Source organism: Atractosteus spatula, chromosome 11 (assembly GCF_055471065.1).
Source record: "Atractosteus spatula isolate fAtrSpa1 chromosome 11, fAtrSpa1.hap1, whole genome shotgun sequence".
In the NCBI taxonomy this organism is placed as follows: domain Eukaryota; kingdom Metazoa; phylum Chordata; class Actinopteri; order Semionotiformes; family Lepisosteidae; genus Atractosteus; species Atractosteus spatula.
The window spans coordinates 48,829,072-48,854,683 of record NC_142716.1 but is presented as its reverse complement, the minus strand read 5'-3'; the positions used below and the strand labels follow the sequence as shown (position 1 = coordinate 48,854,683).

Below are 25,612 nucleotides of genomic sequence, written 5' to 3'. Positions count from 1 at the left end.
AAGCTCTATTTAAATTGTCACTGGAGTAATTGGGTCAGAAGACTATGAAAGTAGAGCACAGCTGACAGTTTATAAAAAGCACTTCAATACGGAGTGCCCTTTGGAGAATATGCTGCAGACCGTGGAAGGCGTGAAGGGCCGCTTGACCTTGAGCGAACAGGAAATGTGGAGGACGAAGGACACCGAAAGCAGGTTCGGTTCGGCTCCAGTTGCCCCTCGGAGCAAGAAGACCCTCTGTCTTCTCAGACCCCCTTGTCTCTCCATGGCCGTGAGTCGAGCCCTGGGGTCCAGAAAGTCAGGGCTCCAAACCAGAGGTGGCCCCCCGACCTCTCCTCACTCTGCAGGGGTCCCTGCGATGCCTGCCTGTTTGTCACGCTACTTTTTGGATAACGGATACTGCCTTCACCACCGGCTACGGACCTGCCTCACCGATCGGATTTGGTTTTCGGACTCTGCTCTCTGGATAGCGGATCTCGGCGCTCCTTCCTGACCACGGCACTGCTGTACGATTTGGACTTCGGTAATGGAACTCGCACTCTCTCTCACTCCTGCCTCGCACAGGGTCCGAATCAGCCCCGCTGGTATTTGACACAGGCTCCATTCACCAACCATGGAGATGTCTCTTTAAGGGCGGTCATCTTGGTAGGGGAACCTCCCAGACCCCCAGCACCTCATAGCAGTCCTCCACGATTACAATGTCCACAGTTGTATGCTACTACACAGCAATCCCTAGGGTTTACGGAAAAGTGCTGGTGAGACAACTACTAGGATCAGAGGTTAGGGGCACCGGGATGATTTTGAATTTAACAAATTTGAGTAGCCACTTTTCTTTTTTACTAACAATAGCAGTTACGCAGACAGTCCTTTATCTAACATACTTACCGTGCGTACCAAAGTGTCTTAAACAGAGGCTCAGACTTTCCTGTTTCCCATTTATTTCTAGAGCATGAATAGAAACAGCTCTACGTGATGCTATGCCAGAAACTATTTTATCGCTGGTGTGACAAGGGTCACATTTTCCCCTTTCACTCCAATAACAACAAGGATGATATAAGGCCCATAGTTTCCCATCTGTTTATCCGTCAAACGTTAAGTGCCTGTAGATCGGAGATCTGAAATGTTCTGTTTAATGAGAAGCTAATTTATGGTAACAAATACACCTCCTGCATCTCTGAGAGCAATGACAGCACGTTTGCATGTCTGCGAAAACCAACAGCTGTTGTTTAGACACAGATTTCTCTGTATAAATAGTTTATAGTAGCATTTAAACTAAGTGCCTGGTGGGAATAAAGTTTAGATTAGGAATGTTAAGAATACTATGATGATGCAATTGAACAAAAGTACAGTAAATGGGGACAAATCAAGACTGTGAACACAGACTGCACTCTGCAGAACAAAACAGAGCTTTTCACACATTCAGGTTATCCAAGCTATCCTCATAAAGCTCGTCAGGAAAAACAATTCGAATGCAACTAAGAAATGCATGAAAAGACTATTATTCCTTTTGTTCCAAAAATTAAGGAGAGAGATCTTGCAAAGTGATTTCAACGAAGGAGAAAAAAAATTCAGACTCAGTAGTTTTCACTTTGCACTGACACAACAGCACCAGGAAAATCAAGGCTTCATATTAACTGTAGAAAACTCAGCAACACACAGCAGAAACCTCAAAAACTATGCCCACACTCTTCTCAGCGATTAATGAAGTACTTGTAGTTTAGCAGACGGCCACAGCCCTGTGCTTAACGGGCATGCTGAGAAAACATAGAGACGAAACCTGATAAGTGGACATCCTGACAACCTGACTCACAGCTCACATTAATAGCAGCAGCTACCCGCCCATCACAGGCAGCCAGTGTGGTCATCAACTTTTCTGATATGCATCAACAGCTGTAGTCTGAACCACACTCCTCCTCACTCCATGAGGAGAGAGAGAGGAAAAGAAAACTAGGGCACTGTTTTCTGGCCACTTTTTTTTTTCCTCCCAACGAGCGACAGGGATTTGGAGTGGGCTGAAGCTGCGAGCAGAGGGGACGTGGGAGCGGAGGCTTAAGGAGAGGTCTGCGGAGTCCACAGGCAGAGCGACGGAGGTGAGGCTGCGAGGCAAGGAAAAAAAACCCGCTCCAGCGAGAAGAGCCGACAAGCAGAGCCATGCTGGAGGACAAGACCACCAAGGTGAGGATAGCGTTCTTCGTCATCCTTGTCGGGATCTCCGCCATGTTCGCCGCCGTGACGACGGATCACTGGGCGGTTCTGAGCCCGCGGGTCGAGCGCCTCAACACGACGTGCGAAGCGGCTCACTTCGGACTCTGGAGGCTCTGTAAAAAGATCATCTACATGGAGGAACCGGACCCCAGGGGCAAGGGCTGCGGGCCCATCAGTCTGCCTGGAGGTAAGACCCTTCCGTCTCTGAGCGCTCTGGGCCCCAGGCCCACCAGGGGTTCTGCACAGAGGTGTGGGGTGACACAGAGGTGCAAGGTGACACCGAGGTGTGGGGTGACACAGAGGTGCGGGGCCGTGTGAAAGGAAAGAGAGGGCGAGGGGCTGCAGAGTTGCTCCAGGAGGAAGGCGCTGTTACAGCGTTAGTTTGGCAGGCTCACAGATAAACATCTGGGCACCGCGCCGCTCCCTGTGGGCGTGCTCTCCTCGCGCCCCAGTCAGAGCCAGCTCAGGCTCCCAGCACCTGGAAAGCTCGCTCACACAGACAAGCAGGATCACTCACTACACCCGGAGTTCGAATTCAAATTCAAATTCCTCCAAGACCAGCTGCAGTACATACAGTCACATACACTTTATACATAGAATAGTTGTGGGTATTGTATATGTACATCTATCCATTAGCTTGTCTGTAGCCCAAAATGGGAAACATGACATTATTGAGAATTCCGATCGGACGCACAGAATATTCAGATAATCATGGCAATGGCGAAAAGCAGTCTTTAAAAATCAGCACTATTAATCATTTTTTAACAAAAAAAATGCTCCATGCACATTATAATGAAACTAGTGTTCATGACTTAGGCAAAACCAACATCCGTACAAGCAGGCTTTACGCAACTACAGCCTAACAAAAGAGCAGAGGTCCTCCCTGTTCTTCGCACGTGTTGTGCTGTAACATCCCAAGAAAAGTCCTGCGATGACAACTCTTTGCCACCAGTCACAGACAAGCCAGCCCACTGGTCTGCTTGTTAGAAACTGAAACGGGCTCTTCTGCTGAAACAGCATCTTTTTAACACAGACGGTAAGACAACTCACCACTGAGAGCTTTCTGATAGAGAAGGAACCTTAAAACCATAAGAGCAGAGATTCATTTGATGCAAATCATAAAGCAATACACAACCCCAGCCCGTTTTCATCATGAACTACAAGAGTAGACATAGAAACGCTTTGCCTGAAAGATTTATTTGCAAAAGAAAAAGGAAAATGAGGTTCTTCATTGTCACAAGGGCCCCTTTAAATGCACAACTTATGTGCAGTGAACTGAAGCAAGCAACTGTCTGTGTCGGTATGTGTGTTATATGTTTGCAAAACAAGATGGCATGGTACCATGGAAGACAAAGCTCTTAAAAAGGAGCCTGTTTGTATATTTGGCTGACCTGGCTTCCAATATCTGGGTGAGACAGGAGCTGGGAGAGGTCTCTGTTTGCCTAAAAACACTATTTACACACACAGTGCAGTAGGTCTCACTTGGCACACTTTTGTAGTAGCGCATCAAAAAAAGAACTATTGCATGAGCAATGGTAAATTTGCACCATTAACCCATCCAATTTGATTGGTAAACAATTGTCTAATGGCTTTTAAGAAAGAAAGAATGGCATTTGCTTTTCTCTCTTCTTGCCTAAGACTTAAGTCTTTGGCGTTAAATGCCCCCTGGTTGAAAAAGACATGTCTTCATAAAGCAGAGTCTGTTAAAAAAGAGAAATGTGGCCTCAGTTTTTTTTTTTTCGTGCAGTGAAGCATTTGACCACAGCACATATTTGGGAAGAGCTCTCTTCTGCCTCCAGCACTTACAGCACCTAGAGAAAAGCCCCCAAACCCAAGGTGGAAAGGAGAGGATCATAAGTTTGTTATTCTTAAAGTGAACTGTGAATATTGTATCATTCGAAAAATGTTTAAAGATCAACCCTGTGTTTCACTGTGTCTCACCTGGGCTGTTTCAAGAAAAGTTGCATTTTTTTTCTCTGAATTACTCGCATCCAGTACCTCAGCTACAACCCCACTGCAATTGCTTCCCAGTTCCCTGCTTGAGTGGGCTGAGCGCTCTTCCTACAGCCGCCGCAGTGTGCCAAATCCTCCCTCAGCGCAGAGCTCCCTCGCTGTGCGTTGAAAAACTGAAGTTAAAGGACATTACACGCACGAGTCTTGTGAGGGATCTGCACATAGAATCCCCTCACAAGTGGAACAGCCAAGGGCTGTGCAGAACAGCTCTGAACTCGTCACCGCAGAGAGAAAACCACAGACCCTCATGCTTCTGAGGGTTTAAAAGGCATCCTGCAGGTTCACAATGTGATTTCTCCTAGCTTTCTAGCAAAACAGAGACTTCTGCCGTTACATGTTGTTACTAGTCCAAACCTTATCAAGCTATCCCAGTTTTGTGACCTGCTTTGCAACACATAAAAAACATATCGAAAGTCATTCAGCCCTTTTCGTTTGTTTTGGAGTGAGGACAACCTCTCTTTCTAGTGCCCTGCTGTGCCTGCTCCTTCGGTTTTTAATTCGCTTTCCGCAGTCTCCCTTCCTTTCATCGCACTCTGCCACTGGATTGTCTTTGGAGGGTTGAGAGTCTTCACTTTTCCGTTAACGGCCTGGGGCGGCGCAGTGTGTCGACTTGCTTCGGCTCGTTCAAAGAAACAGACGCAGGGAGAAGCAGTGAGTAGAGGACAAAGAAAATGACAGTGGAACTGATCCGAAAAACCGCCCAATTTAATAAGACAGTGTTAATAAGACAAGGCAGGTGAAAAAGAACAGCTGAGGAAACAGAGAAGCAGAGGGGCACTGCTCCAGTATTGCAATTTGAAAGAGCTCTGTATGCTTTGTGCAAAATGTGTGCAATAGGGGTTCCTGTTTTGGAGGTTTCATTTGATGAAAACTATATATAGGCATCAGTGTGCAATAGTGGTTAGGACTCTAGACCCAGATCCAGAAAAGCTACGGGTTCAACATGTGGCGCTGTCACCCCTGAGTGAGGCACATCACTCAGATTGCTTCAGTAAAATGCGCAGCTGTATGAACGGACACAAATGTGAGTTGCTTCGGACATAATCTGGCATGTGCAGCTACTGTGCATTAGTGTGTGTTCATGTATGAGCTCCCGGGGGAGCAGAACATTTCTAATCACCCAGAGATCTGGACGGGGGCAGCTGGTATGAGACCACCTTGCGTGCATGAGGCTACAGCGGGCAGGGCTGCCAAGACAGAAATAACCTCCCAGTGCTCTCCAGCACAGGCTGAAGTTTACTGAGGCACCTTCGCTTTATTTAGAAATAAGCAGAGGTTTTCTTGGTTGCCATACAGTATTGCTTTACTGTTGTTCTTTACCTTGTATCATAAAAACAGGACGGTTTCGAAATTTCAAAGTCCGCCCGATACAGAAGCGCATGCAGATATCACCCAGGGCACTACGGCAGTATCATGGTAGTTTTGGAGCCTAAAAGGGGTCAGGCTGTACTATTTTAGAGCTCTGCTTTTATAAAAAGAAATCCAGTATGGGTCTATGGGCTCAATAGTGACTGCAAGATATAACAGCAATTTCTCCAGATGTAGCTTTTAAGGTGAAGAAATTCTGGGCATTTCACTAAAAGAAGAATTCGTCAGCTCTGCGTCTGTGTAGGAACAGATGAACTTGAGAAAGGCTATCAATGAGGGGTGGCCATGTGGCCAGTCTGGTATGTTTAGATGGTAATAGCTAAATGACCCAAGGATCTCATACAGTACAACTGTTTTTCAACCATGGAATCAATTTTGCATAAGAAACGATTGACTGTTTCCAGGTGAAGTGCTGAGAGAGAGGTGTGTTTGTCTCTCTTTCCGCTGGGAATGGGTCACCTGTGGCTTGCTTGACTTCGTCCGAGCACTCCTGAGATCCCCTGTCTGCTGAAAGCGAGCACGAAGGACTACTCATTAGTAGCCAGACAGACACAGAGAAAATCTTAATTACATAAACAGTATATATGATTGCAACAACCACATCCACATACTGTATCTGCAGAAAGGGACTTTGGTTCTTCCTCCAGCATATGGTTGGATAATTTTAGGCTTCAGTCAATGGCCAGCTGTCCCATTAAAAAGTAGCTGGAGAGCCAAGTTTTTCCCTGAAGTTCCAAACACCAGTGAGTGACAGAGCCATGTGTACTGGCCTCACATAGCACACATACTTCATGCAGAGCAAGGAGCCCAGCAGTGACTGCCCCCTGTCTGAGACCCATCCAGCTCACAAACCATTAGAGAAACTAACTAACTAATAATTGAATCCTGTGTAGTCATTTTTTGGTGAAAGACAGTCCAGCCTGGTTCCCAGTATATCAAAAGACATTATCAAGGAGGCAGACACACAGCAAGCATAGTGGGTAAGGACAGAAGGTGCCATCTGTTCTCCTTGTGATTAGAAAAAGAACACCCTCAAGCTCTGTTGAGCTCTTGTATGTCTACACCTGTTTGCCGGAGTCAAGCTGAAAGCCTTTTAGCTTTGCAGATAGTGCCAACAGGTTAAGACGTTATCATTAAACACATGTCTCCCCTGTGACAATGTTCTGCAACTGGTTTCAGAAACCCTGCGCCTTCATTCCCAGCCTGGTCTGTCGCCGAGCTTGCGATTTCATTTGCATTTTACAAAATAGCACCCCAGAAGTGTGACAATTTAAAATACACACCTTTTAATTAAAAGGCATTTAACCAATTTACTTTTTTCACCTCAACACCAACAAACTTATGAAGACACCTTGGAGTCATCTGCCTGGATAGTTCATAGGATGCTTGTTTCCTGTAGAATGCAAAAGAGATTAAAAATGTGTCTCTTGTTGAAAAAAAAGAGTTTATATGGGGTGGAAAACAGAGGTCAGGAGAAAGCCAGGCTGCAAGAGAAGCACAGAAATGGTATAATACAACAGCTTTTGTCATGTCAACAGCTACAGGATGATGCATGTCCCTTATAAGCCCAGAAGAGCCCTTTATTCTTAGAAGCAATGCCTGCCACACAGTCCCCACGTGGCTGCCTTCTGAGACTCGCTTGGTATTAGCAGAACGTGTTCCAGCTGGATTTCATCAACATGAACCTAAGGTTCCCAGAGAAAACTCCTCAGAATACTCCCCTCTGTACCCATTTTCCACTTCTGACTTGAAATAATTTTGCATTTGCTATGGAAATCAAAACCGAAAGCTCAGAAATAGCTGTTCCTGGGCTAATATCCATGTACACACCATGCAACAGCCCCTCCTTCTTAATGTTAAATTCTTTAAGTGCTTCGCATTTCGACAGGGGACAGCATGTGAGCTCAGACATGAGGGGTGCGCACATACTGTAAGTGTAGCAAATCTTACAGCCTGAAAGGTGGCTGTGATTCCGTAGTTTTCTAACAAGCATTCGCCTGTGCCTGGAGACCAGTTCTTCAGAGTATTGACTGTGCAAATCTGATGCTTGAAGGAGTGCCTGTTGTTTCAGATCAGGATGTGCACAGGCTGTTATCATCTTAAAGTACAAATTGAAAAAATACAGGCATTATCATCGATGTAACTGTAACTGCAAGCAGACCTGCATTCCTTTCATGGTGTAGTCCCGTCTTGCACACTGTGTTGTAAGGTTACCACATCCTGTTCCAGGAAAATAGGCTTTTGATGTTGGATGGATAGACGTACTTCAGTAATGGACTGTACGGTAAAAACTAAAAAAAAAAAATTACACTCAATTAATAATTAATTACTATTATCACACAATACTAGAACTAAAATAAACGACATAATTGCATCATTAAGGACTCATGCATTCTGCTCACTGTGACAGAATAAAGGATCAAATGTTGTAGATGAATCGGTCATTTTGCAATGGGATGATAAGAAAAATTGTTCTGAAAGGCCCGAGCCACACAGTATTAAACTGCAGCTTCACAACAGTCAGTGCTATACCCATCTCGTGATGAAAGCTTTCTGTCTGCCGCGGGCTGCTCTCATCTGTTCTCCTCAATGGCAAAGCTGTCGCCAAGTGTTAAGATTGGTATTTGTAACTGGGTTAAAGTTTTAGATTAATCAAGAACCTATCCTGCTCTTCTGCTAACAAGCCTGCTATGCCACAGATGCCTTTCACGATGACCCCGAGTGCCACAGTTACTCAGCAGTGCTTTCCCCCGAGGACACCAACGCCACGTCCTTGTTTTATATGCAGTTCCACAGGGGGTGGGAGAACAGCCACCTCATTGAGGGACTTCCCTGCTCACCCAAAGGGAAGCAGTCGTCCCAGAAGCTCTCAGAGCTTCCTGCAGGCAAGGGTGAAACCCCAGATCTCGAGGCTGCAGCTCTGCTTGGCGACTGCAGCAGGTTGAAGAGGGAGTAAAAAGTGGCAGGCTAATTCTCGGAACTGACAAATGCTCGATTCAGTGGATACTAATGGGAACCCTGCAATCAGGCAGAGCATTAGAGTATCACATGCAAGTCCCCTGCCAGCTGACATTAGTAAATAGATTTCCAAGTTCAGAAGGACCACCTGTTTGTTCTGGAAATACACCCAGTGCTGGCCAGAAATGAGCGCAGTGAAAGCTTCATGGTGTCGCGGTTTCCCTTCCCGGAGGCAGCCACGCGCTTCCACACCATGCAGATGAGATCAGCAGCCCCAGCCTGGGGCTATTCAGGCTCATTCCGGGCACCAGCCGGTGTGAGGCAGTCCGCATGCTTTCCCAGTGCTGTGATTCAGAAAGCCCTGGTGATTGTCCATGAAGCCACAGTGCAATTGCAACACGGATCCCAGGCTCTGAACTGGCGCACGGTAGTCTGCAGGCATAGAGTGTAAAGTGTCAAGTCAGGTGATCGAGCCTTGGGCACTCTGTGCTGCCCATCTTGTATTATTACCCCATTTAAAAATAGAGACAGTTTAAAAAAGGCAACAGTACCACTTGTATCAAGACAAGAATCCTAAAGGCTTTCACATTAGGCATTTACAAAGCCCCTAAAGAGCAATTCAGGCATTTTAATTTTATTGCAGATGGGGAAATTAATAAATGCTTTATACAGAATGTCCTAAAAACAAAAGGCTATCTGTTCTAACGCATGATTCTAAAAGATTTCGTCCGATAATCAGCATTTTCGTCTTTACACTTCACAACAGAATTGAGCAGGAAAGCTGCTTCACTGAGTGTTACTGACTTCATTTTCAGGAGGGTTTTGTTTCAGCAATCTATTCCCTGTTTCCTCTGTTTCTGTGGAAAGGCTTTAATTTCTGTCAATCTTTGACGGGTTTTTTCCTAACAGGAAAAATTCATATCAACAACAGACTTTCAAATGAAAGGAAATTAACCTGGTCTTAAAATAAACACAAAAGGTCAAAGTTAATAAGCAACCCCAGTGGAACAATTGTGCCTCTAATGCGAAGCTGGCATGCCCTGTCTCTACCCTGTCTTTCACTGCAGACTGTCTGTAGATTATCTTGACTGACAGCATCCGTATCGAGATTCTAAAAAAGCGGAGTTTTAATTAAGAAATAAAACGCAACAAGACAGGCAGTACAGATGAATAATTGACCGCAGCGAGGACTGAGCTTCTCAGTTAATGAACCAACAAGGTCAATTACCTGGCCTCAACGCCTGTCTCGCAGACGTCCTCGGGACGTTTCTCCCTTCACAGCAGTGCTCGGAAAAGTTCACTGCGGCATAGCTTGGAAAACACAAAGCAGAGCGCAGCAAAGCGCAGTAACAGCACAGTAAAAGTGTAGTAAAGGATGACGGCATTGTGCCTTTCCTGAGGGAGCCCTTGGTGTACTTACTTGATGTGAGGAACAACAAGAACAAAAGCAAGAGAGTGATGTGATCCGAGGCAGCATGGTGGTGCAGGGGTTAGCATTGCTGCCTTGCAGCGCTGGGTCCCTGGGCTGTTAACTGCGTGGAGTCTGGATGTTAGCATGACGCTCTGGTTGCCTCCCAGAGTCCAAAAGACATACTGGAAGATTAATTGGCTTCTGGGTTAACTGGCCCTGGTGTGAGTGTGTGTGCGTGTTTGTGTCTGTGTGTGTCCTGTGATGGACTGGCGTCCCATCCAGGGTGTACCCTGCCTTGCACCTGTTGCCTGCTGGGATAGGCTCCGGCTCCCCTACGACGCTCTACTCGACAAAGTGGTTAGGAAAGGGAAGGATGGATGACCTTCGAAAGAGTCCACAGTCTTCAAGGTGGGGGGGCTCTGGCCTCTCGTCTTACCCGGCTGTTGTGTCTTCATCCGCTTCCAGCCAGAGCGAGACGTTTGCATTGTTATCACTGCAGAGCTTGAGCTGCTGTTTCTGCTGATGGGGGGGAAGTGGTGGCTTGTGCATCAGACACTGGGCTGGTGCTCAGCGCCTGCTGCCCGTACTCCTGCAGAGCAGCACAGTCCTCTGAAGCCACAACGAAGAACCACCAAAAAGAAGGGCGCACTCATCCCTCTCCATTCCATCTCCCATCCTGTGCTTTTTTAATTTGAATTCATTTTCTACTCCTTCTCACTTCATTCAGAAAGTAACCAAGGATGGAAAATAAAAACATTTTATTTCTTGAAATCGGTGCTTCACATCCTGATTTCAGGTTCAGATACGCACGATTTCTCTTGTTCTGTTCTAGTTCTATTTCTTCTAAAAGATCAGAAATCGATCTTTTCAATCAGTAATGTACCTCGATACAAAGCATGTGACATGACGAGAGACATGTTTGGAAACTCCAAATTATAGCGGCTGGCTTTAATAAAGCTCATCAGACAGGTGTGTCAGGTATTGCCCCGGTTGTTTGACGATCTGCTGCTTTTCCAGCCACTTTAAAAAGGAAATCTGAAGAGAAGCAGGAGTCCAGACATTTATTTAGTCTTCCAAGTAGGGTTGTGGCCAGCGCGAGGTGATATCGTGTCATGACGGGAAAGGTTTTGTTTCTATTTGTTGTGACACACATTGAAATAAAAAAATCACACTTTTTTAAAAAAAAACTTTGAAAAAAACAAAAATAAGAGAGAATGACAGGAGAGACCCAGAGAGATCATGCTAGGGGAGAGGAAATGGTCGGCGTGTTACCCTGCAGACCGTCTGTCGGACCGAACCACAGGCGGTTACCGACACAGAGCCACGAAGACGGCGCCACACAGCTTGATTTCTGACCTGCCCTCAGGGATCATGTGGAGTCATGCATTTAGTAATAAAAAGCCTATTCCTGTTTTGCTTGTAGAAAAACAAACACGGATGCAATGACATTTATACCCTCTAATAATAATCGTTTAAAAATAATTTGTATGTTCAACATCAGGCGGAATGAACTCCTCTCCCCTCCTCATCTCTATTTCATATCTGATAACGCAGTGAAAAGCCAGTTGCTAAGTAACCTTTTTTTATGATAGAAATCCACAGATTTCGCTTTCCTGCTCTTAAGCATCTCTACAGTTAGATTGCGATGCCCGGACATCCGAAGACTCACGCCGTGTTTTGCGAATCTACAGCAGGATATGAAATGAAAAAGCAGGCTCTGTTGATTGGCGAGGACTCTTCTCATTTTCACTCGTTTGTTCTAAGGTGCTTTAAGGCACTTCGTAAACTTGAGATCTGCCTACAAGGTTTGAAATTAAATTCAACATAGGAGAGATGGGCGAGGCAGCAAGATACAACACAACAGAAAAGAGCGTGTTGTGGTTCTGCGCTGCTTAATTCACTAATTAGACCCCCTGCCCCGGCTTTGAAGGGGATAAGCATATCACTCCTCTAGGACTGTCAGGGGTAAAATAATTCCACGTCTCGCAGGCAGTGTAGATTTCTCCAAAGCCTTTTCTTAAAATTAAATATCAGCATGTTGGTCTCTGAAATGCTCTTTCGTAAGCTGCACTGCCTACCGAATACTTCACCCAGTCTTAGATTTTTTCTTGCTTTCTGCAGCAGAAAAACGGATTAGGAGCATCTCGCTGAGGCCTCCCTCGCTCGGTAGCTGAAGGCTGGAGCGGCTGAGCCAGGCTGACGGAGCGCTGGCCTGACAGCCTCGGTCGCTGTGAATGCGCTCGACATCTGGGCGAGGCAGATCTGCAGAGAGACCTGACGAGAATTACGGCTTTCTAGAAACCGACTGAAGCTGCTAAACCGCTTTCTCCGCGACGGGGAATAAAATCTCAGGAGGTGCAGGATTCAGCAGAGGAAGGGCAAAACAGGGGAAACAAAGTGGTTGAGACTGTGATGACTAGGCACCACAGAGCCACTGTACTGTATGGCAGCATTCAAGCTATTCAGACTCCATTCACTGGACAGCAAGCTTAGGGCCTCGTTTCTATCCAGACATTGAGGTTGAGTTTCCACGGGCTGTCAGGGTGCACACCTGCCTCTTCTCACAGAGGTGGGGGGTGGATACAGTGTGGGGTCCCCAAAACCAGCACACAGCTGAGAGAAAATCCTGCTTCTTCCCACAACAGAGAGATGAGCTTCTGCACCTCTTCTGTGATATACTGTATACACGTCCTCACCCTCACCAGCAAACCACAAGGAATTCCAGCATGATACATTCAAAACACAGCTCCGTCGCGGGGAGGGCAAGGGGACTGCAAGGCGACCTGCTGCCATTGAAGGCCTATATATTTGTAATTAGACACAATGGGTGATAATTAGTCAATAAATTACAGTATTGGTAGTGGATAAGTCCACATTCTTACAGTACATTAGGCTCAAGTTGCAGAAGGCCTGGGTATATAAAGCGCTTTCATGGTTTTAGTGGCGGCTGGCTTTTGGAAACAATCTGGAACGTCTGGCAGCATCATCCTACTTGAGCTTTCACGCGTTCAGATCCCCTGACACACTACCCTTCAGTGTGGGGTCTGTCACAGCTGTGGTGTGTTGGGATGCAGCATGATGTTTTGTCGGTCTTTAGCAAGTATTCCCACGTAGTCAACCAAGATCGGAACGGAAGCAGTTGAGTGTCGGGCTCAGACTCACCTCGGGTCTCCGCAGGGGATATCCTCTCCCTGTTTCTGCACCTGCCTTCGCGTTTGCCGACTCTGCTCCTAGCACTGCCATCCATTTTTATCCACAGACTGCAAGCTGTAAATACGGAAAATCACTCTGAAATCAGTGCTGGTTCAATCAGTGTTTCATCATCATGAAAGTGTCGATTTCATTTAGAATCTAGCAAGTCAGTTTAATAGAAACTATACCCCCAGCACACTTCACTAGTGCATTGGAGATCTCACAGTCAGTCCACAGTTTACTGCGGTAAATGTGCCCGCTATTTTTGCTGTTTCCTCATAACTGTGAATGGATTTTCTGCCAATCAATTACTTTGCCATGTTTATGACATTTCTCTTTCCTTGAGCTTGCTTTTACCTTGTTTCCACTCTGCTGTTACCACAGTACACTACCCAACCTCTGGGCAAATCCACAGTTTGTGCACACAATCCCAGTTTATAGCTGCGACTGCTTCACTAATCACACAACAACGGCTGTAACAGCACCTTCTCCTTCACACTTCAGAGCAAGAATCCATTTGCACTTTTGTGCTTGTTCATCAAAGGTGCCCAATATTAAACAAAATGAAAAAAAGGAGGACTCGTGCTAAACTAGCTGGGCAGAGCAGACAGGCGGTCTGCTTGATGAGGAACAATCCCATGAACACTGTGTTCCAATTTCCTCCTAATAAGAAAGAAGTCTACTGTATTTAAAATACATGTCAAACTACAAACTGACCTGATAGATTTAGAAATGCACACACCACCAGAGCTCCACACCATCCTTCCAGTCCAGTCAGAAGACGACACATGGGCAGGATGACTTTCTAGGAAATTCTCAAGTCAAAGCCAGGACCTCACAAGACACCTCAAGGATGAGCAGATTGGACACGACACCAGAACAGGGCTTCTGTCTGCCTTTCTCTCATACTCTCACACACTCGGGGGCGTGAAAAATGAAAAGTGTTGCTGTTGAGACAAAAAAAATGTAATACTCATTGAAGATTTTCTCCCAATTACCAGCTGTAACTCGGAGAGAACAGGAAAAGCTGCCTTCAGACTTTACAGTGTTACACTTCTCATTTTCACAGTATGCTCATCCCCAATTTTGTATGTGGTTTTAGCATTTTCCCCTACATTAATACAATTTTTCTTCTGAACTGATATTCCTTTTTGTGTCATTTGACATTAAAAACATAAAGAAGAAAAATTACTTTGAAGAATAACGTCTCCCCCACCCGTCAATCTTCCTGCTTCAGTGCAGTTCCTTCAGTGTGTGAAGTTCCTCCGAATCAAGTCTTCCCAGGCTTGTTATCCTTTCCCTTCAATGATGTTTTATTCATCAGTTTGTACTCTAATTGCACGGTCTGGATTTTTTCAGCGCAAAAGACTCATGCCCTAGTCAAACCATGTAATGCAGAAATATGTATTCTCCAGAACCACGTTATCCATCTTCTAGCTGCTTCATCCAATTCAGGGTCGCAGGGGAGCCGGAGAAAGTCCCGGCGAGCAACAGACACAAGACAGGGTACACCCTGGACGGGATGCTAGTCCATCACAGGGCACGCATAGACACAGACACACACACTCACACCAATACCACACTCACACCAATACCAATTTCCTACCAGCATGTCTTTAGACTGTGGAAGGAAGCTGGAGCACCTAGTGGAGGAAATCCACACAAACACAGGGAGAACATACCAAGCCCATGCAGTACTCCTGTGCTGCACAAGAACCATATTATCTTTTTCTTCCTTTACAATTTGACAGACTGTGTAACCTGTTACAAAGGAACACAAGAAAGCCATGCTTGTTCTCTACCGCTACTTGCTCTGTTCTTTGAACATCACCTCCTTCATGAACTGACCGGGCCTGTTCTCGCTCAGAAACACTGTGCAATGAACTTGCCGGAAATCGTGCCGCCTCTCCTCTCTCCCCGATGAGTATAGTCTCTGGGGTGGGGGGGGAAAGTCTCTGAAGGGGAGAATGTGATTGTGGAGAAGCGTTCTGCTCTGGGTTAACATGAATATTTGCATAGCAAAGCACTGAAGCTGGAGAGAGGCTGATGATCTTAGCTTTTATCTTGGAGCTGTAAAATGAAAAGGCAGTACAAGAGCGTTAATGAAGCCTCATTGCTTGAATGTGCTAATGACAACGAAGGAATGGCCATCTAAACATAAATCTCGATAAGAGAAGGAATTTTAAGATCAAGATCTCAAGTCTTCTCTTTTTTATCCATATTGAATCAAATTTCTACAAAACCCGCCAATAGGAAATGTGTTTGTATTATATTGTAACTCTTTGCCAAAAGCTTCACAGAATGGTAAAACATATTTGCATGGCAAAGCTCTGCACGTGGATATGAAATTTTATGGATTTTTTTATTCTCTCCTACAGCCCAGAACTGCTCTTATTTCAAACACTTCACTTCTGGAGAGGAAGCTGAGCTGTTTGAAGTTAAAACCCAAAAAGGTAAGCGCCCTTCTTTTAAAACCCAGCCGTCCAAGACCCTCTCTGGATGATCACTGGTCACAATCGTGTGCACATCTGCTTCTGAATTGGGAATAAAGCCCATACAGTTGTAGTAAAAATGCATTACAGCAGCTTTTCCACTAGAGCTACTGGAAAATACTCGCCAGGGGAGGTCAGTTTCTTGAGAAGCGATGCAATTTCCCGAATTTAAGGTTTTCAGCAGTAAGTAAATTACATTAGACAAAGACACACAACAAGAACAGAACTTTTTAAACGATTGGAGCTGGATTCATCTTCCTGTCTCCAATGATGCAGTAAAAGCACATAAGGAAATATTTACTACTTCATGCAGCAGTATATACATTTAAGATAAATTATTTTTTAAACCTGGTGCCAATTTAAAAGGGAACGAAAACCTGGCAGGCATTTTTAATTTTAATTTCTCAATTCCAGAACTGTTCTGGGTCTGCCATGTGACAAGGAGGTCACTGGGAAAGAGCCTTTTGAGAAGGTGCGGCTGTGTTGTCTAACACTGTGCCAGCACTCCTATTGTGTATTACTGCACACCTAGCTCATGCTTGCTATTCTGACCGGTCAGAATGAGTCATCTGGCCAGTGCAGTTGTGGAAGAGTGAGTGTGGACTGAGGAAAGCAGTGGCTTGCAGGTGAATGGGAAAGCCTTGAATTGTATAGAGGTGGCAGTCCTATCAAAAGAAAGGTAACTTAGGTCAGATGTCAAAGTTGCTCATTCTGCAACTAGCTGGCTAAAAGAAGCTGTCATGTGACAAACAATTCCTTCCGGTTTGATGTCTTACCACATCGGACAATACCAAAAATTGAAGTCAAAGATCATATCCATTATGAACCTACAGGACCTGAAGGATTATACAACAGGCCTAACCCCCTGTGCTGCAAGTCAGGTGCAGAATAATGATGTCTGACAACTGAACCCTCTGCCCTGCCATCTTTTAATCCCAGTATTCATCATTCACAGATTCCCTCTTGCCTGGGTGTACAATTTACATATGAAGCGAATACCAGGCATCTTTGCTGACATGCCATGAAGCCCAACAGTCTAACTCTGGGTGTTGTCATCCTTCACATGCAAACACTGTCAGTCAGAACCGCTGCTATCATGTCAGATTCAGCTGAGGGTGTCTTCTTCATGGGTACCACCGCCTGAGCAGCTTGATCTCAATCAACTAAAAACATTTGGGCTTGTTTAACACTCCTTTCAAGACTGGTGTGCCACCTACCCAGCACTCAGACACATTCATTCATTCACATCCAAAAGGAGTCCAGTGGTACAGTACCTTACACTGCTTTGGGAGAAACGCAGCTCCAAAACACAGACGGTACAAGTTTAGTTGACAATTTCATCAACACACGTCAGCATTCATCAGAGGAGCTGCGTTTTTAGTGTCCCTTATGTTTAATGCTTTTTTTAAGGGTCGAAAACAGCCTGAGTGTCGCCCCGTCTTTCTGTACAAGTCCCTGGGGAGGTCTGTGAAGCTGGGGGGGGCATGTGTAGAGCTCTGGTAGGACATCCTGAGAACTGGACCACGCATCTGAAAGCCTGTCAGAGTCGAATAAAGACAAACTGACAGGTGATGGGTGGCTGTATTAACCTGAGCGGAATTCCCATGGGCTTAGACATGGGCAGCTGAACAAATACAACTTACTGCAATCATTAAAAAAAGCTGAAGAATGAGCCATTTCTGTGTTCAGTAGAAACCCTCTGGAAATGTCAGCCCTTGAAGCAAGGCCCCACTGGGCTTTAGCGCACACCTGGGCCAACAAAAACCCAGAAAAAATAAGGCTATAGCCTTTCTAAACCACAGCTCTCCCCCAGTAGGACACAGGCGTCGAAACGAGAGATAAGCCAGCCTTCGAGAAAGCGCAGGCATTGGATTTTTTATTTCGGACTGTCAGATGGCCGGGGGCGAGATGCGACCTCTGCACTCTGCTGCCATCTCCAGCAGGCAGGGGATACCCTGAAAGTCACCCGGTTTCCCTTCCGGCCTCCGCTGTACCTTAAGAAGACAAACGATCAAACGCTGCAAGAACACTATCTTTGTGGCTACCGGGATTTTTCCCCTTGCAGCGCGTCAAAGCAGCTTAAAAACGGAAAGTAATCCGGTCTTTTGTTCTCAAAGCCTCTGCTCTTCTTTTCCATTGCTGCGCGAATGTGACACACGCGGCCCGTTATGGAATAGCGCGACAGGGGATGGCAGGAAAGCTTCGCACCTCACCGCTCTGCTGGCGCTTCCCGTTCGGCACCTTACGGACCAGTTTTTCCAGAAACAACGCTGGGACGCCAGGGTGCTAGAACTGTCCAGCCCTGCCCTATGATCTGATCTGTGTCTTCTGGAAATGCCCCACACTCTAAACAACTTGCAGCCGTCGAGTACAGTACCCATCAAACTGTTTGCTTTTTTGTTGATTTTTTAGTTTTATTCTTGAATTTGAGCAGCTGCAGTGTAAGTATTGAGTTAGTACCTTAATAAAAAAGCATCTTGATTTATTTAAGTCACTAGCTTGCTTTTACGACTTGCTGGAATGAATGAGCGTTCAATTAACTTGTACGAGGAATCACTGACAAATAATTGCAGCTTAACAGACGTTATTTACACACTGAATAGGCTTGTTTCAGGTACGGAGAGACATTATGTGTCACCGAGACTGTGCCACATCTACAAAGATGTAAGATTGCAGACGCTAGCTTCCATTCTCAATCAACAGCGATTACAGGAACTGTAAAATTTCCTTTTTATATTAGCATAGTGATCTTTAAATCGGAGTGTAAAATTTAATGCCTTTTGACTGATGTCTGAAGAACAGATACACGTGCTTGCAGTTGCCTTTTCCATTAAAAAGCTGATGTTTTGTTAGAAACAGTAGTAAAAAAAAAATAGGTCAGAAATCCAGAGCCAGGCTGCATATTGCACTATACTTCTGCAGCAGGATCATTTTTGCACTCCTTACAAGACCAAGCTAATGGCTTGGACAACTGGACTGTTTGTAAGTAATTGCCATCATTGTCCAAAATTGCCTGTCTAATCCACTCACTGTGGAGTGGGCAGTTTTCCCACAGGGAAGATGAGGACATTTGGCTCTTGCATTTTGTGGTACGGTCTGCATTAATAACAGCAATTTATTACGAGCACATTAAATTGTCACACCAATCAAGATGTCATAATAAGACTCTTAGATCACTGCAGATACTCACGACAAAAAGACCTGTCATGGAAAAAATCAATAAGAATAATAACAGTAATGTTAGTCATGCCAGAATAATGCAGGTCGAGCCATGATAAAAACACATTGATAAGCATATTGTAAGGGTGCTTGCTCTTTCTAATTGCAGGCTTGTTTTGCTTACATGTATATTTTGTTACCAGTTTATTCAGCGCGGTTCTCATTCGTCTTCTATCTTTGTCAAGCCCATACTCCCATACGCTCCCTCAGTCCCTCCAGGAGGATGGGAGCAATGAGAACTCCTCGGCGCCTCCCTTTGAGCCTCACTGTGTGTTTGAGTGTCTCAGAGAGGATTCCCCGGCTTCTGAAAACACTCTCGCTAAGCGCTCTGCCTCGGGAGCGGTGTGGAACGAATCTTTACACATGTGGGAATTATTTCTGGCCACTGTGAGATGTTGAAATATGAGATTGTTTAGAATAGACTTTATGTCACATCGCATAGCTTGCTTGAGGATTACGGATAGTTAGAATAATAGAATAATAATATTGTCCATCCATTAGGGTTATCAGGACACTGCTCATTCCTAGTAATGTTCATAATCAACTAGATCCTACAGCAGAACCAAAGGGCACAAGGCATATATATATATAGTATATACAGTTCTGAACTCTATTTAGAATGAATTGCATGTTCTTGCAATGGTGAACCATTGACCCTCACAGTGCGTACACACGCACAGAGGCAATTTAGAGACACCAATTAACCAGCATGTCTTTGACAGATGGATGGAAACCAGAGCATCCAGTGAAAACTCACATTTGCAGGTGGAGAACGTGCAGACAGAATGTGCCTCAGCCTGGGATCAAACACAGGTCCCAGGAACCGTGAGGCAGCAGTACTAACCCCCATGCCTGTGGTTCACCATGCAAGAAACATGCAACTCATTCCAAGTGCGATTCAAAATCGTATGCATATATAGAATGTCACACCATGGTACGTACTATAGTAATAGACAAAACAACCCATCCCAAACACACATAAAAACATAAACAAAACATAGCTTTGTTCTTAATACTGTAAATCTTCCACACTTACTGTCACAATACAGTCGTTCTTTATTACAAGAGCCGAGTTCACATCACAGCACATCTCAGCTGGACTCTGCCCTGTGGCACTAGGAGCAGCTGGGTGGAGTGGAAGGCCTGATCCCCACTCAGTCCCTGCGCTTCAGGGACTTGAGCCCTGCAAGACACCCCCCCACTGCACGTAAATGCACCCGTCAGGCAGCGAGCTGAGTCAGGCCCGTCAACCCATTTCAATTCAGTTCCGTTCACATGAGTAGAAACGGAATTTGCTTTGTTTTGGGGGCGAGTGCTATTTCAAAAAACTTCACAATCATCTGTCGCACAGGGCAATAGTTACATTGCTGCAGAAGAGCAACCAAGTTTAAGGAAACCACAAGTAGCCCAACACTAAGAGTCCATAGCGGAGAGAGAGGGTCAGAGAGCCCTTTATGCAAAGCTAATGAAGCTGAAAAAAGTTAAATACTTGAGAAAAAACAGCAATTAAAATGATCAATCCTGAGCACTAGGAAACATTTAAATGCGTGTTGAAGCAGTTTAGAAAAGGCAGTGAGTTCATAAAAAGGTGGGCAAAACTTAAAACTCTGCCCCTGTCTTTCTCTTTAGAGTATAGCATATCTGCTGCAGCCATCTCGATCATCAGTGTGGGATTCATGATTCTGGGAACCATCTGCATCCTGATTTCCTTTAAGAAAGGCATGGACTATCTCCTAAAGCCTGCTGGCATGTTCTTCACATTTGCAGGTAAGGAAAAAAAGGAGAGGCTCCTTAAAAATAGCGGTAGGTTTTGCAATTGTCTTTCAATATGAATAAATGTTTGTACAGAACCACAGGGACTTCTTGGAGCAATGAGGCTCAGGAAGCACAAGCACAGAGATACAGTATGGGTGGAATAAGGCCAGAAGGTCTCTTTTGCTCTGTGGCGATCTCCCAGACAGCCCATTTCCAGACCTATGTCACCAACCCTCAATAATTTCATTTACCTTAATTATTTAAAAGACCCAGAACTGTTAATGGACTCTGCTGCTGACGGTCTCTCCCATGTTGAAGGATTAGCTGGAGCACAGAAGAGTCAAGGGTACTGGTTCAGTCCTCCTGTTTCAGGACTCTTTCTGCTGAGCACTTCCTTTCCTGGCCCAGCTATCAGCTCAATTAGTCAAGACTAGCTTGATCTTCAGCCACCGACTGGCAGCTCGAATAAACTCTGCAGGCATGTGGCTCTCCAAAGCCACGGCTAGACTTTACACACTTTCAACGAAACAAAACAAAACCCTTACAAACGTGTAAGGTTCCTTGTACAGCACTAACAGTGCTGCTTGTGCAGGCTGAGAACAATTTCTCTTTTGAAGCAAATCCCCTTGAAGCAAGCCACCATCCCCTTTACTGTAGTTTCTATATGACTCTCTTAATCCCTGGAGCAGCTGGGAAAAGTGGTCATTTAAGCCCAATAAGTGAGTCATTGAATTTGTATAAAAGGTCCGGAAACGAGAAACACAAGAAGAGCCCTTCCGGGCTGTCCACACTGCTGTGCAGTGAGTGTATCCTGACCATACAGAAGGACAGGTCGCCTCCCTTCGCCCAGCTCCCCAGGCACTCCTGGGACAGGGACGGGATAGGCCGGGCAGCCGGCTCAGGGAGCACGGATTCCGAGCAGGACGAAGTGCTTCAGCGGCGATCTGCAGGAGCGCGGTGCCAGAACAGCCTTGTCAATAATTTGGAAGGAACCCGCAGGCACAGAGGGCTCTGACAAGCGTGGCTCTCACAATCACACGAGCGCGCAGGGCGCCCCCGGGGCCTCTGGCTGCGTCTCAGCGGTCGGACCTCTGAGCGCCGCTTGGGATCTGGCGGGAAGCAGGGATAGCCGGAGGGAGATTCCTGGGCTCTGACAGCACCCTTCAGATCCCTCCACCTGAGTCAGAGAGCTCCCTTCTGGCCTGACTTTGCACTCCTACAGAATCACTGGCTCTCATGCCATCTGAGTACTCTGTTGCCCTAATTAAACACATTATTTTACTTACTTTCCTTAATTAGTCGAAATTTCAATGTTTCTTCCAAGGCTTCGCCAACAGATACTGTGAGCGAAGGATGCCTTGAAAACTGGGAATGCCGCACACGCTAAGAAAATGGAACATATCCAGAAATCAAATTTATATCATGGATGACTAATACTTAAATAATTAATACTTATCATAGTTAATGATATCTTTTCATATCTGCAGTTGCGTCCACAGAGAAAATAAGCAATCGGAAGGTAAAGAAATAAACGTTCAGTGTGCAAAGGGTCTCAAAGAGAGAGAGAGGGGAATAATTATGGGCGAGAATATTAATTAGCCCTTGCAGTATAACAGCCATATGTCCATCTCCCAAGATCATCTCCCTCATTCGAGCTTTCACGCCGCGTTTTTATCAATGTCAAAACCGCCGCAGACACCGGGAGTCTGGGCGTGCCCCTGCGCTCTCGGGAACAAGCCACGCACACGCGTCTGTCTCGTCCCCGCAGGCCTGTGCACCATCATCTCCGTGGAGGTGATGCGCCAGTCCGTGAAGCGCATGATCGCCAGCGACGAGACCATCTGGATCGACTACTACTACTCCTGGTCCTTCGCCTGCGCCTGCGCCGCCTTCGTCCTCCTCTTCCTCAGCGGCATCGCGCTGCTGCTCATCTCCATGCCGCAGATGCCGCGGAACCCCTGGGAGACCTGCATGGACGCGGAGCCCGAGCCCATCGAGTAGAACCCCGGCCCGGGGCGCCGGCGCCGACACCGACACCCGCTTTCAGAAGAGTAGTAGAACCATCAGCCCGAATCCCAACGCATGAGTCAGCCAGGAAGAGGCGGAGAAGGGTCAAGTGTTTCTCAAACTCGGGAGCCGCTCCACATTTCGCTTGGCCGGATGTTACACTTTGTAAGCGTTGAACTTGTATGAGTTGTTTTGTTTTTTGTACATCCATTTATAATGAAAACGAGCTTTTTTTTTTCTCCTTCTACTTCTCGTGATTAAAGTGTGCTTATAAATATCGCGCTCGAACAGCAATCCACCTGACCGCTTCACAGGTGATTGGTGTTCGGATGTTGTGTGCGCAATCCTTAAATTACTCAAGTACAGTAAGTGCTCAGTGAAATTGCGATGTAGGCCCACCTACAGAGGGGCTGGGAATGATGTTATGTACTGCAGAGTCACAGGGGAAACCAATGTCTTTCCCCACAGTTGTGTTTTTCAGAAAGGTCTCTTGATGCCTTCGGCAAAATTGTCTTAAGAACTTCAGAATGGTGGCAAGTGACAGGAGGCCATGTGGTTCGTCTCGCCTCTTTGGTAATTAATAGTTAATAGATCCCAGGATCTCCTCTACCTGATTCTTTGAAGAAGCCAGGGTATCGGCTTCAACACCACGGCTGGGGGAGCTTGTTCCACTCTCCCACCACCTTTTGCGTGAAGCAGTGTCTTCTGGTCTCTAGTCATACAACTAGAAAGAACACCTAAAATGTCCCATTTCAAGGTAAAACCAAAGCAGTGCAGTAAAACCCAGCAAAAACACCGTAAAGATGACACCGTGGTAAACAACAGCATTGAGAGGAATGCCAGGGATTAATCCAGGGGAAACGCGAACCGGGCGTGCGCCGCTCGCAGCTGTGCGCTGCGTGAAGCGCCAGCGGCCAAGAAAATCGCCGTGCGCGTCTCTCCTCGGTTTCGCCTCTAAATCAGTGAATTCGCCGAGTTTCACAGTGAGTTGGGTTTGCACGCATTTGACAGGATGGGGTGCTGTGGCAGGAAAACGCTGGGTTCGGCTGTACAGTACGTGTGTGAGCCCTGGTGCCGAACCCGCATCCCAGGCCGGGGCGTCGGGGTTTTGTTGGACGGTGTTGGGTTGAATGCTAATGACTGGCGTTTCTGCCACACTGAAGATCTGTAAGGCTGGTCTGGACGCAGTTCAGTATCTGCAGGTGCAGATATATTTGGCAGGCGTTTCGGTGGCTTCTAAAAGTTTCTTTTTCAGAAGGAACAAGTAGGCATAATTTCCCCCCTCTTTCCGCGTGAGAAGGGATTACACAATTTGCGGCCAATTCCATTAGCCATTAACACCAGGATTCAGTGAATGCGTTTTTTTTTTACTATTTTAAAGACATTCTTTGTAAGTCCTTCGTCCATAACAAAAAAAAAACCGATCAATCCATCTGGTTTTAAATTTTGTCCCTCAGTTGAAAAACTAATAAAAAAACAGTGCATAATAAAACTAAAGGTTTGTGATTTCTTACAGTCGCTGCACTACACAGTTGCGTGTCGGTGTTCTTCATTGCAACTCCAATTCTCTTTCATTCCGATCACTGACGGAACAGCCATCTGTAACAGTCTTCCAGCTCTGACAGAAATGTGTATAAACAGTCTTTAACTGTGAAATCTAAGTGGCGTAAAGTGTTTAAGGACTAAGGTTTTTTTTTCTGTTTTGTCTTCCCCGGCTCGACAGTTTTACTTGGGAATATTCAAGTATTAACCTGACGTGAGGTGCCTCTATATCCTCACGATATCCTTGGAAGGGAGATCCGATTTTCGTGTCGTTTTAGGAAGCCCTTCCGACTTCAGGCTTTAATGTTACAGCTGACACAGGAAACGTCAAGGCTAAAGAAAACAGCTGACAACTATTTCCCACAACTACTTTTCCCCATTATGCTGTAGTACAAAGGCCTATGTCATAACTACTGTAGACAAAAACACCCGCTGTAGACGTTTAGCGCGTGTATTAATCTCAGAGAGTGACAAAAATGACGCTGCTCTATGTATTTTTAAATAAAAACACACTACACTGAATCATTTGCCTGCACTCTTCGATTGTTTGAAAACAGACCCCCCAAACCATCGTACGAAAGCCAACTCCTGAGAAATAAGCATAAAAAAGATGTAATATTTATTGCTCGTCTGTAGACTGTGCATTAATGGCATGTTTTTAAACCGCAAGTAATCATCCATCAAGCCATTTTCTAATCCGGTTTATCCAGCACGGGGGCCCGGGAGATCCGGAGGTAAATAATCACACGATCCCCCGATATTTCGGGTGATTCAGTCCACTCACTGCCACGACGAACTCGCGGTAAGGGGGGCAAATAAACACGAGCCTCGCAGAGGGCGACTTGTGCCTCTTTCAGAATTCGGCTACGCCGCAAAATAAACCTGTGGCAATATTTAAGTAAAAAGAGGAAAGGGGGGAACGCAGCGATCACGGGGCTAGTTTGGAAAGCGCTTGAACTGTCTGCGTGTTCGAGAGCCGCGGGTCTCCACCGAGCGCCGCAGCGCTGACTGGCCCGGCCCGGCCCGGCCCGGCCCGGCCCGGCCCGTCCGTGTCCCTTTCCGTTCACTTCATACTCCGAGGACCGCAGGGAAGGAAGACGATTCTCAGCGCTCGTCGGCGCCTGTTGCAATCTTAGATGATCAGCAACAGCAAGTTTGGTGAAGCCCGGGTGCCCCCAGTGAGTTCACGGCAATTTCAGAGTCGCCGGCGAGGTCTGTAGGAGAGCGCAGACGGACCGGCGCCGTACCGCCTCACGGTGACGAGTCGCGCCGCTCAGGTGAGCACACACCTGCTGCGCCCCCTGACCCGCACCCCTCCGTGTGCAAACACTCGGCTACTCCGGGGTCTCAACGGACGCCTCTCGCCCTGCCCACCATACCGGACTTTCATTCGAGTGCAAAAAGCGATATAAAATAAGCGAGTTTTAATCTGCATCTCTTTCCGGCTTTTTGA

General features: G+C 46.1%; 1 protein-coding gene and 1 long non-coding RNA gene across 2 annotated transcripts; one reads left to right on the top strand and one right to left on the bottom strand.

The window, feature by feature from the left end:
• Positions 1-1,843: 1,843 nt before the first annotated feature.
• LOC148824266 (voltage-dependent calcium channel gamma-1 subunit-like) lies at positions 1,844-24,109 on the top strand. Its single transcript, XM_088927034.1, has 4 exons — positions 1,844-2,389; positions 15,523-15,597; positions 20,485-20,622; positions 22,379-24,109. Exons 1-4 carry the CDS (start codon positions 2,149-2,151, stop codon positions 22,609-22,611), a joined length of 687 nt encoding a protein of 228 aa, XP_088783160.1. The 5' UTR covers positions 1,844-2,148; the 3' UTR covers positions 22,612-24,109.
• LOC148824267 (uncharacterized) lies at positions 7,744-9,095 on the bottom strand. The gene is made up of 2 exons (XR_016093775.1): positions 8,690-9,095; positions 7,744-7,874 (listed from the first exon to the last, which is right to left on the bottom strand). It is a non-coding gene; the product is annotated as an uncharacterized LOC148824267 (long non-coding RNA).
• Positions 24,110-25,612: the final 1,503 nt, after the last annotated feature.